The 11,338-nt window shown below is 46.5% G+C and overlaps 1 protein-coding gene across 1 annotated transcript; it reads right to left on the reverse strand.

Moving 5' to 3' along the window:
- Positions 1-535: 535 nt before the first annotated feature.
- LOC149371392 (ER membrane protein complex subunit 2-like) lies at positions 536-7,342 on the reverse strand. The gene is made up of 8 exons (XM_089565643.1): positions 7,234-7,342; positions 6,589-6,702; positions 6,437-6,501; positions 6,275-6,360; positions 4,620-4,905; positions 4,141-4,251; positions 2,931-3,035; positions 536-723 (listed from the first exon to the last, which is right to left on the reverse strand). The coding sequence occupies exons 1-8, from the start codon at positions 7,274-7,276 to the stop codon at positions 655-657; spliced, it is 879 nt and encodes a 292-aa protein (XP_089421769.1). The 5' UTR covers positions 7,277-7,342; the 3' UTR covers positions 536-654.
- Positions 7,343-11,338: the final 3,996 nt, after the last annotated feature.

Raw genomic sequence — 11,338 nt, forward strand, 5'->3', positions numbered from 1 at the left:
GAATAAGGTACTCTTATTTCTAGTGACGTAATATGCACACTATTCCGTTGTAATTGCATTCACGCCTTCCCTATTGGACATGAAATAATTTGTCCATGAGGAAGCACATTACTGTCCACTACCAGCCTGCACTTATCACAGCTAGTTTCAATTAGGCAACACGTGAAAAATGTTGGAAAGGTGATAGCGTGCTGTTTACTTTTGTCCGCACTGGCACAGTCAAAAGCTGAAGGAGAACATGGGAGCAGTGCAGATATCCTCAAGCCCTACTTGTGGCAATACGCTGCAGCCGCTCATGAAAACAAAGTGGAAATGGGCGTGTGAGCCAGACAGGGGAACCCTTTCCATCATGTTGTGAAAAGGGGCCACTGCATCGCCACAAGCAGGACTCGAGGCCATCTGCCATATGCTTCCATGTTCCCTTTCATAAAGCTTTGGACTGTACATACATGTGATCCATCGAATGTCATTAGGATCAGCACCACATGCTCCGAGAGAGGGCCAGAGTCAAATGTTTGTAAAACAGCAGAAAAAAAAAGTTTCACAGAGTGCTTTATGCAAATGTCATATATATGCTCCTACATTTTTTTTTTCTTTCCGTATAAATACAAGGTGTGCATGTAGCAAGTGGGTGGGTGGTCCAAAGCGATGTCCTCAGTTGATCTGTAAAGTGGTCAGCATGTTTTCTAGCAGTTTCACTTGGGAGTCTTCACACTGCCTTTCCTGCAAACCAAACAAAGCACTTGTTTTGGTTGACTGGCGTGAAATGACAGCTTCTCCAAAGCATGGGCGAGACCATATGGCTGCTGAAATATCAGACAGTGGCACTAATAGAACAGAATACAGCCAAACCTCGATATAAAGAACAGAGACAGTACGAATTATTGGCATATCAAACCCCTCCACAAATTATAACAAATGCATGCAAGTTTTACTTTATACATTGAACGTGGTCGGCCACAAAATGAATGTATTGAATTGCCCTGCACTAAGCGATGCCTGCTTGGATGGCAGGCAGCAGGCTTTGCCGCACCACACAAGTGAGTGGTGGTGGTGTGGCAAGCATTTGCACCAAGGTTTGCATTTTTACATGTGCCAACAGTGCCACGGAAAATATAGCGTCATGAATGGTTGGTAGCCAGGTGGTCATTGCACGCCCAAGCCTCTTGCACCTGCCTAGAGTGCCCCGAAAGCAGGGATATGGACGGTTTTAGCCTTCCAGTAACCATCCTACACTCATGTTGACCGTCGCGGAGGTGGCGAAAGCAGCGATAGCTTCTGCTCCGATGTGCCATTTTCCACGTGACACAGCTGTCATGAGGGGAAGCCGCCCTAACTGGCGCTCAGTTTTAATGCGATAAAGAGTCCACATTTCGCAAAGATGGCAGTGTGTGTCATGAAATTCGCTGACTGGTCTGGAGAGGTCACATGGCCTTGCGATGTCATCACAACCTGCCGACCGGATAGTGAGCACCACATCGTGAGCCCACCGTGGCAGGCGGGAATTAAATAAATTAAATAAGAGAAGCAAGAAAAAATGGCAAAAAAATGGCAGTTCTTGGATTCAGCTACACCTAAGTAGCAACAATGGGGATCTCTATGCTATCGCATTAAGTGTCTCCCAAGTTTATTTTGTGGCCTCCGGAATCGCTGCGAGCGCCTTTGAAATGTTGTTAAACTTTGGAAAAGGTCTCCCTGTTTCTGTAGTAGAAAGGATCGCCTCGGTTGACTAAACTGCATTGCTCTTGCATGCATTTTAACAAAATTTTAACATACAAACATTATGAGGTTCGACTATATTCATGTGCATTTCCTGTGTTCATATTTCAGTCCTGATCAATTAAATAGAGCATGTTTAGATGTTTTTCAAAACTTGTATGCCAGCTTAATCACAGAAGCCAACAAAATAGGAGAACTGTGAGGCCTTCTGACTATTCCTGTTCACGTCATTACTTCTGGAGCTAATCTTTTGCCCACCTTTGCATATAACTAGTGTCTGCATACACAAACCACTCCCATATTCACAGCATAACCATGTACATTGATCCAGTTTGTTGAAAGCAAAACGGACAGGAAAGAATGAATAACGTAACAGTGCTGCCTGTCGTCATACATTGCTCTATTTGAAAAAAATGGACAGTCACCAACTAGCTCAATTATCAGTTTTATCAACATGTGCAAAGAGCAACCTCTTAGGCTCTGTGATGTAAATAAATAATATGTGGCAAGCATATGGCAAGAGCTTCTTCCTTGCACAGCCATTGGCACAAGTCATATGCACACAATGTGCAAACAAGTAAAGAATTACGATGAAACATTTCAACACAATTTCAAAGGCCAAGACATCTGTGTGGTTAGGTACCTTCAGTTACATGGACACCTTCAAGAAAACAGTAACAGAAAAGACAGCTCGGGCCACATGTCAGCATTCAGTTTTCACAACTGTGCCAGCGACTGACTCAAAGGTGAAGAACCTTGAGTATGACATGAACAGGGTCGCTTAGTACACAGTAGGACATCTTGAGGGCTCCTATGTTATTCAGTAGCATAAAAATCCGTGCCATGTGCTGCCAGGAGCAAAAATGGTGTACACCACGTAAGCTTTGACTCAACTCTCTTTCACTGCTGCTAGTGAGCTGCTGCTAGTGAGACTGAACATTGCTGGCCACACCTGCTGTCAAAACAAGCGAAAAGAGGACTGCTTTTATCTGTAGGCATGTGAGATTTCTTTATATCTCTCTCGTTCCTGCTTATCGAAAAGAAAACACCTAAAACTTGGCGCTGTGATGCAGTCAGCCAAAGCTCACAAGGCATAACCACTTTTGCTCTCAACAGCATATCCGTTAAGTATGCACATATATCTCAATGCCTCCTTTGCAAGAAACGCCACCAAAAGCTCCCACTGGCCTGCTGGCCTCTTGGCCACTCACCTGGTACTTTTTGGTGATTTGCTGAGAAGCCCAAGCTGCGTACCGCTGGTTGTCTTTTTTCTTCTGTACAGAACTTTTGGGATGTGAGCCAATGTGACTGGAAGCCTGCAAAAAAAAAAAGGGCAGTGACGTGACATGCCTATTTGCTGCAGAGAAGGTGCCATTTTTTTCAGCTGTTTTCAAAACGCACAAGTCAAGGTGCGGCTTCTACTTATATGGTCGCTACTGTATATGCTATATGCGGTTAGCTCGCTTGGCAGAGCGACTGCTCCAGTGAAGCGGTGGTCCCGGGTTCGAACCCTGGACCAGGATGAATTTTTCTTTAACTATGAAGTTTCTATGGTATTGCTCCCTTATTACAAACTAAATTCGTGCTTTTGCAGGCTGAAGTGCCGGCCAGTACAAGCCCTTGACAGTAGCACGATTTCCTTCCGCCATTTCTAATCATGATCACCAGCTACGTCAAGTCCAAAGGCCCCCACCAGCAACTTTCAGTCACACCTAGCCTGTATCACCCAAGACTGCACTATTTCTCGAAACTCCCTAACCATGTCACTCCACCATGTGAGAGAGTATATTATAGTATAGTATAACTGACAGAATATACTGGTTACGTTTACCTTCCTTTGATGCATTATCAGCAAGCCATTCTTATTCATTTCAGGGTGTCAGCTTAATCCACAGCAGGCTGGTCTCAATCTCATGCTAATTTCTGTTTTCATGGCCTGGATCTACCAGGACAACTTTTCCCCAAGAAATATATGTGCTCACAATTTCCAATGGTTCGCCACATATATTAAACTTGATCCTGTGACTGTTGGTAATTTAAAACAATACAACATAATCTGAATTGGCAGTTCTTTTTTTTTGTGTGTGTGTTCCCACCAACCAATTAGTGCAACAAAAATGAATGTGCTGCATACCACACAAAAACAAAGCACAAAAGTTTATAGACACAAAACGGGGACAAAGTAACAATCACAAAGAAAAACAACAAAGTTTTGCTCCGTTACAGCAGTGGTATTTTAGCACAAAGGCAAGGATCCCAAAGCCCAAAGACTGGGACCTACAATTTTTACTGCTATCACATATGTGCTAGACAATTGAGAACTTATGTGCCTAACCTCTCATAGTGGGTAGGCTCACCATAGAAACTTCAGTTTTTATAGCTGAAACTGTACTTCTGGACACTTAAAGATGAAACACTCACCAAGAATAGCCCATAAAGTGCCCGAATGTTGCTGGGATTCAACTTTACTGCTTGTGCAAAATATGATCTTGCCAACTCCATTGTTTCCATATTGCCTATTGTGTACTGGATCTGCAGAAAAAGAGGAACAAAAGAGTTGTTTGCTCTGGTCAACAGGGCACAAAGGAGTTTCAGTTGTGTAGAGAACACCATCATATTTTTCAAGCATTAACATACATCCAGGACGAGTAAAATAAAAGTGCCAATCATTCATGTAATCATGCAAGATGAGTCGCCAGCGACAGCTTTTAGAAAGGGACTCAGTCAGTCGAGATAAATGATGGCCAATGCAACAAATTTGTTGTGTTGTGTGTCATATGTTAACTCTCGTGTGAAAAAAGATGATTCATTGAGACTAAAAGAAGGAGCGGCATTAATGAAAACTTGCACATCTGTGGAATTAAGCGAAAGGCGATCATTCTACTAGAGTAGGTACGAACCTCAGCGTAACGTTGATAATATAGGTGGTTGTGTGGGTTGCACAGGATCAGCTCCTCGAGGCAGAAGGCCGCGCGAGCCAGGTCTTGCTCCCGCAAGTACAGCCCGCACAGCTGAAGCCAGGCTTCCTGGTCGCCCATGAAACGGCGCAGGTAGTCGCTCAGCTCGCGCACCGCTTCCCCAACCATCTGCTGTGAGAGCAGCACCGCAACTCGCCGCTTGTGCACTGCAGAATTAGCCTCGTCCTGAACCAACAGGGAGTCGTACTGCGCGAACGCCTCGTCATACCTGCGGCAGAGAGGAAAGATCAAGAGGCTTTGTGGGACTGTCCACAATAGATTGGTTGGTTGGTTGGTTTATGGGGTTTAACGTCCCAAAGCGACTAAGGCCGTAGTAAGGCCGTAAGAGACGCCGTAGTGGAGGGCTCCAGAAATTTCGACCACCTGGGGTTCTTTAACGTGCACTGACATCGCACAGTACACGGGCCTCTAGAATTTCTCCTCCAAAGAAATTCAACCGCCGCAGCCGGGATCGAACCCGCGTCTTTCGGGTCAGCAGCCGAGCACCATAACCGCTGAGCCACCGCGGCGGCTATGTCCACAATAGATTCAAAACCATGAAAGGCTTCAATGACAGACACGAGGGAAGCGGAATTCATGGAAAGTAAGAGGGGAGCTACAGCGCTCATAGGACCCAACCATCAGAACGACGCATACATAAATACTTCCTCTAGACGTCACCTGTAGCAATGGCTTGATTCTGCACAAAACAGCATCGAACACTTTGGCTCAGTGGTTAAGGCGCTCCTTTACAGAGCCAGAGTACTCAGGTTTGAACCTGACCACACCAGCCATGTTTCCATGGAGGCAAAACCCAGAAGGTGCCCTTGTGCTGTGTGATGTTAGTGCACTGTTAAAGATCCCCAGTGGTGGAATTTTTCTCTTCTTTCACTCCCACCTCCCTCCCTTCCCTCACCTTTCTTCTTTCACTCCCACCTTCCTCCTTTCCCTTACAGCCCCCAGGTGTCTACCAAGATATGCGGGACAGATATTGCACCATTTCCTTTCCTCAAAAACCAATTTATTAATTTACTATTTCAAGAAGGAAATGCTATAGTCTACGTAAACTTCAGGTGCTTGGTTGGTTTATGGGGTTTAACCTTCCAAAGCGCCTCAGGCTAAGAACCACTTTCATGGCTAATAATTTCTACATATGAAAGACTTACTTAAGCGCATGCATAGCTTATGGGTGAGCAGAAAAGCACTTAGTGTGTGCCTATACATTGCACGCTTTCGTACAGTCATCAGCACACAAAAGCAGCACAAGAAAGTGAAATCTTGGCCAAGCAGCTCTATTACTGGCACAGTGCAATTACCAGGACAAATCCTATGTCTATGCACTTTTACTGGAGTTCCAACACTGTAGCTAGAACCAAGTACGTGCTTAAAAATTCCACTCTGCTTGTGTCAGGGCGGTGTTGAGGTACTCTACACAAGCATGCTGATGACCATACAAGTTGAATACAGTCACCTTCGTGCCAATTCAGCAGCAGAAACCCAACTTTTTTTCCCACTCTCATTGAGCTGTGTTTATTCCATGTTATAACAAGTGCAAGAACGTGACTAAATAAATGCAGGCAGAGTTTCCGGGAACTTACTTTTCAAGCGCTTCAAGCTGCATGGCTTCCAGCTTCTTCACTCGTAAACTCCCAGGGAACTCTTCATCCAACTTGTCTAAACACTCCTGCGGAGAATGCGCGGAGATAAAACAAGTGTTAAGCTCATTTCTTGACGCGACGTTGGTACATGCATTTTTTTACCTTTGCGAGCGCCATTTCATGGCAGTCCAAAGCGGCTATGCACACTTGTTCGTAGACGACCCATTCTGTAACGGATTCACGGCGGTGGTGAGATCGAAAACAACTTCGTAGCACCTCCTCGATCAGGCTCGTACTTTTATAACTAGACTTACTTTCGTCCCCCAGTTTTTTAATGTGCTTGGCGATCACATTGCGCCACAACTCGACCGTCTCTTCTGATCTCCTGTCGTTCTCTTCTCGCCACTGGCGCAGTGTTTCCCGTGCATCTGGAATGAAGGAAACCGCTAGTCAGACACGCGGGCGTATCGAAAGAGCAAGCTTCACGTTATCATTTACTTACTGTCTACTTCATCTGTAAGAAAAAACGAAGTGTTTTGTGAACGCTTTAATATGGGGCCAAGAAATATAGCACGACTCACACGAGGTCGTGCGAAATACAACATAGAAACCTGCTGAGGTTTCAGCTGTTGGTTTCAACAGTGTCAATGCTCTTATGTCAGCGCGAAAGTGATCGGTACACAGGCAAATTTGGGGGGGGCACTCTGAGCAACGTTATCAGTTTTACGTTACAAGCTGCAGACCGTCGCACATGCACCAGGAAACTGAAACAAGCGAGCGCATTTTCCGGCACGAACCGGCAGAGTAGCAGCACATCATTCTGAGGTTTGGCAATAATCATTCAGCACTGAGAGGTGAGAAAAAAAGTGCCCTTCTCCGCATTTCTGTGCTTTGCGAAGGCAGGCGGCAATTCTGCCGCGTAAACTGCGATGACGAGGTATCTCATCTACGATACGAACCTTCCCAGCTCATACGATGCAGGTCGACAGCGCCGGCAGCCATGTTTGACGATTAAGTGGAGTTAGTGGAGGGGAGGGAGAACGCTAGCGCCAAGCAACAGGACTCTACTACAACTCTACGCTGTGTATGTGCTCTGAGTAGCGTTACTCTGAGTAGGTGTGAAATGTGCCACTACCTAGTTTCTTTTTAAATTTATTTTGTGTGTTTGTGCGCTGATGCCTAAGTTGGATTATTTACTGATCGGAAAAGCAGTTTTATTACGGCGTGGTTTCGGATGTCCACCGAGATGTTCTGTGCCATTTCCTTTCCTCAAAAAACGATTTTCAATGTTTCGGTATCGCCTCCTTCAGGCGATGGTGTAGGCTATCGCGTCATTTTAAGGCGAAAGCCTTTAATGCCTCATACTGTCGTTAGCAGACGCGTCGGCAGCCGTGTCGACGGCCTTTGACATTTGAAGCGGAGACGCTACCACTCCGCCACGAAGGCTCAAAGTTCGAGCATGAATAAAGGCGCATCTAGTGAATGCATGGGTTTCATAAATAACATAAAAGGTATAAAGTCAAGAAAACGAAAAATAAAAATAAGAAAATAAACAAAAATAAAAATAAGATATGTGAATAAAAATAAGAAAAGGAGCAAAAAATATAAATAATAAAAAGTAAATAAAAACAAACAGTGCGCCCGACCGCGGCTTCGGCCGCTTATCTGATTTTTTCAGCAGCGTCCGCTCCGGCGGACGCAGTTGTTGCTGCGACGCGCGTCTTTTCTTGCCTTTTTCTCTTTCCTCTGATCTCTTACCTCTCCTCTATCTGCACGTGGCAGCGGTGGTGGCTTGTCTAGAGCCAGTAGCAGGCCCGTGCAATTTCCTTTTCATCCTTCTCTCAGTCACAACAACAAGAAACGCTTTTGCCTTGCAGCACTTTAGAGAGCCAAAGTGTCCCCTGATTTTTTTACAGTGAAGGCTGTTTTGTGCAACCCTTTTAGTAGAAGCCATTTAGGAGGTACGAAGCATTTTTGTACGTGGACATCACCACCATATGTACGTATGTACCTTACGGCACGGTTCAGATGTCCACCGATATGTGACAGATACTGCGCCATATCCTCCCCCCCCCCCCCCCCCCCAAAAAAAAAATCTCCATTTCGCAACAATCAGGACCGCGCCGTAAGGGAAGCAATATTAACGCTATGGTGAAGAAGAAAGAGGTGCCGCACGTAGTGGAGGGCTCCAAAATAATTTCGACCACCTAGGATCTCTAAAGGAGTACAGACAGCTAATTTTGGTGGCATGTTTTCTTCTTTATAATGATGCGTAAGATACTACTATGCATGAATCACCAAGTGGTATTCGCTTACGACCGCTAATAATCGAATTTTTATGTCATGTTGTTTCGGTTTCACAAGCCAAACGATTGCTGAAGCTAGTCTTCCTCAAGAGCCGGAATGACAACGTATGCAGAAGCAATTATACTGCAATTTTTCACGCCTACGTGACCTATAACCTCTATTTACGTCACAGCTAGCCATCGATCGTTCGGCTGTTGGACCCACAGCTAAAACAGCACGAGAAAGACATTCGATTATAAATTATTTAGCATTGTAATCCGTGTAGAAAACAGAATTAGGTGTCCGTACTCCTTTAACGTGCACTAAATTTGCACAGGCACACGCGTGCGCCTATACATGCGTTTCGCCTTCATGCAAACACCGCGGCCGCCGAACCCAGGAACAGTGCGCCCTGAGCGCACTCCATCGTGTGCTGGGAACGCGATCGAACCGAAGAATGCATTGGCTTTTGATGGAAAGAAATGGAGCAGTAATTATCTGGCATCTCGGTGGATACCCGAACCGCGCCATAAGGGAAGGGAGGATCGGAGTTAGTGAACGGAGAAAGAGCGAAGAAGTGCCGCAGTAGATGGTCAAAGCGACTCAGGCTATGAGGGACAACGTCCCAAAGCGACTCAGGCTATGAGCAGGAAAGAGGCGCCTCTTTCCTATTCTGTGTTTTCTTCCTGTTTCGTCCTTATTTGGCGTACGACATTCTTTGAAGTCGATGTACCGACTAACCCGTCAAAAAGTTCTACTACAGGCTATGAGGGACGCCATCGTGAGGGCTCCGGAAATATGGACCACCTGGTGGTCTTTCACGTTCACTACATCGCACAGTACACTAAAAATTTCGCCTCCATCGAAATCTGACCGCCGCGGCCGGGATCGAACCTGCGTCTTTCGGGTCAGCAAGCGTCATATAACCACTGAGCCACTGCGGCGGCCCTGGTGCCGTAGTGGAGGGTTCCTGAATAATTTCGACCACCTGGGGATCTTTAAAACGTGCACTGTACACAGGTGGCCTTTGTTTTTTTGATGAAAGGAAATGGCGCAGTATCTGCCTCACTTATCTTGGTGGACACCTGAACCGCGCCATAAGGGGAGGGAGGAAGGTGGGAGTGAAAGAAGAGAGAAAGAGGTGCTGTAGTGGAAGTCTCCGGAATAATTTCGACCACCTGGGGATCTTTAAAATGCACTGACATCGCACAGCACACGGGCGCCTTTTGCGTTCCGCCTCCATGGAAACGACGCCGCCGCGGGCGGGTTCGAACATGGGTACTCCAGCTCGGTAGACGAACGCCTTCACCACTGGGACACCGCTGGCCTAATCGCCAACGCGAAGACAGCGCCGTTTCTTGCACAAAATAATCTTACATAACAAGAATATAACAGCGTAAGCGCTAATATAATTCAATAAAGGCTTTAAAAAATAAAAGACCAAATAAACGGCAGATTATGATGATGAAAACGTTTATTAAAGCCTTAGTTGAAGGGAAGGCTGATCGGGTCCCTAGTCCGGGACGCCGTTGGTGAAAGCCGCTGCCCGTGCTCTGGCGACGAGGGCTCGTTGTTCCTCGAGGTCCGAGCTGGACAGGGCCGCCTCCCAGCCCTCCCGCGTTGGCTGATTTATGATCTCAATGCTGTCATTTTTCTGACAAGCCCATACCATGTGGTACAAGTTTGCCTTCTGGCCATAAAATTTGCACTGTGCCGAAAAGGACTCGGGCTCAATGGCGTGAAGCGTAGCTGGGTTATTGAAAGACATAGTTTGTAGCCTGCGAAGGTGACATTCCTCTGATTTACTGAGACCCTTAGCGGGCCTCGGGAGTGTCTGCCTTTCAAGGCGCAAATGTTGCAATATTTCTGAATATGTCGTTAGCGGAGAGGGGGAGCCAGAATCAGGAAGGGAGGACGTAGAAGGATGCCGGGGAAGAAAAGCTCGGGCCGAAGCGTGTGCGCGCTCGTTTCCTTGAACTCCCTGGTGACCTGGTACCCATATTAATTCCTTCCGTTCAGCTGAAGTCCTACATTGACTAAGAGAGAAACAAAATTTATGCTACGGACGCTAAATGTTTTTATTATTTTTTCTTAATGTTGTTTCGGTGTCGGCTTTATCAGTTGAGCGATGGCTTCAATGTGTAGTAGGTGCATGAAAAAAAAAAAAAAACTCGGGAGAGAGCGCAACGTCACGCGGCCAGCCTTCACAAGCCATGTGGGCCATATATGCTCATGGCCGTTCCCTCCCCTGGTTTTTGATCTCCCGTGCAGTCCCTAATATTTTGTGGTCGGTATGTTTTAGTGGGTGGCCCATGGAGCGGGCATGGAGGAAAAAAAACTGAGGAGGGAGCGTCCGGCGACAACCTTGAAGCCTAGCCTTTACAAGTAAAGATATAGCAAAAAAAGAAAGTGTGTCCCCCCCGTGATCGCACCACGTGATAGCGTGCGGTAAAATCTAGCCCCGCTGCGCACGCGCATGCGCCGATTAGCGCGGCAGACTATCTGTAGATCAACTTCCTTGCTGTAGACGCCCGCGCCGCGGGTCGCGCATACGAGCGCACTAAAACATACTAGAACCAAAACAAAGAGGACAGACTCGGAGAGCGAAAAACTGAGGGTGAAAACGACTTCAAAACACTCGGCTTGCGAACGCTGGCCGCGTGACGTCACGCTCCCTCCTTAGTTTTTTTTCCTCCATGGGAGCGGGCATTGCTGCGCATGCGCGCGCGCAGCAATATTAGATATCACCATGGACATCACGTGTACGCTGTCACCATG

Source organism: Amblyomma mixtum, chromosome 1, assembly GCF_055824585.1.
Source record: "Amblyomma mixtum isolate Tamu chromosome 1, ASM5582458v1, whole genome shotgun sequence".
In the NCBI taxonomy this organism is placed as follows: Eukaryota; Metazoa; Arthropoda; class Arachnida; order Ixodida; family Ixodidae; genus Amblyomma; species Amblyomma mixtum.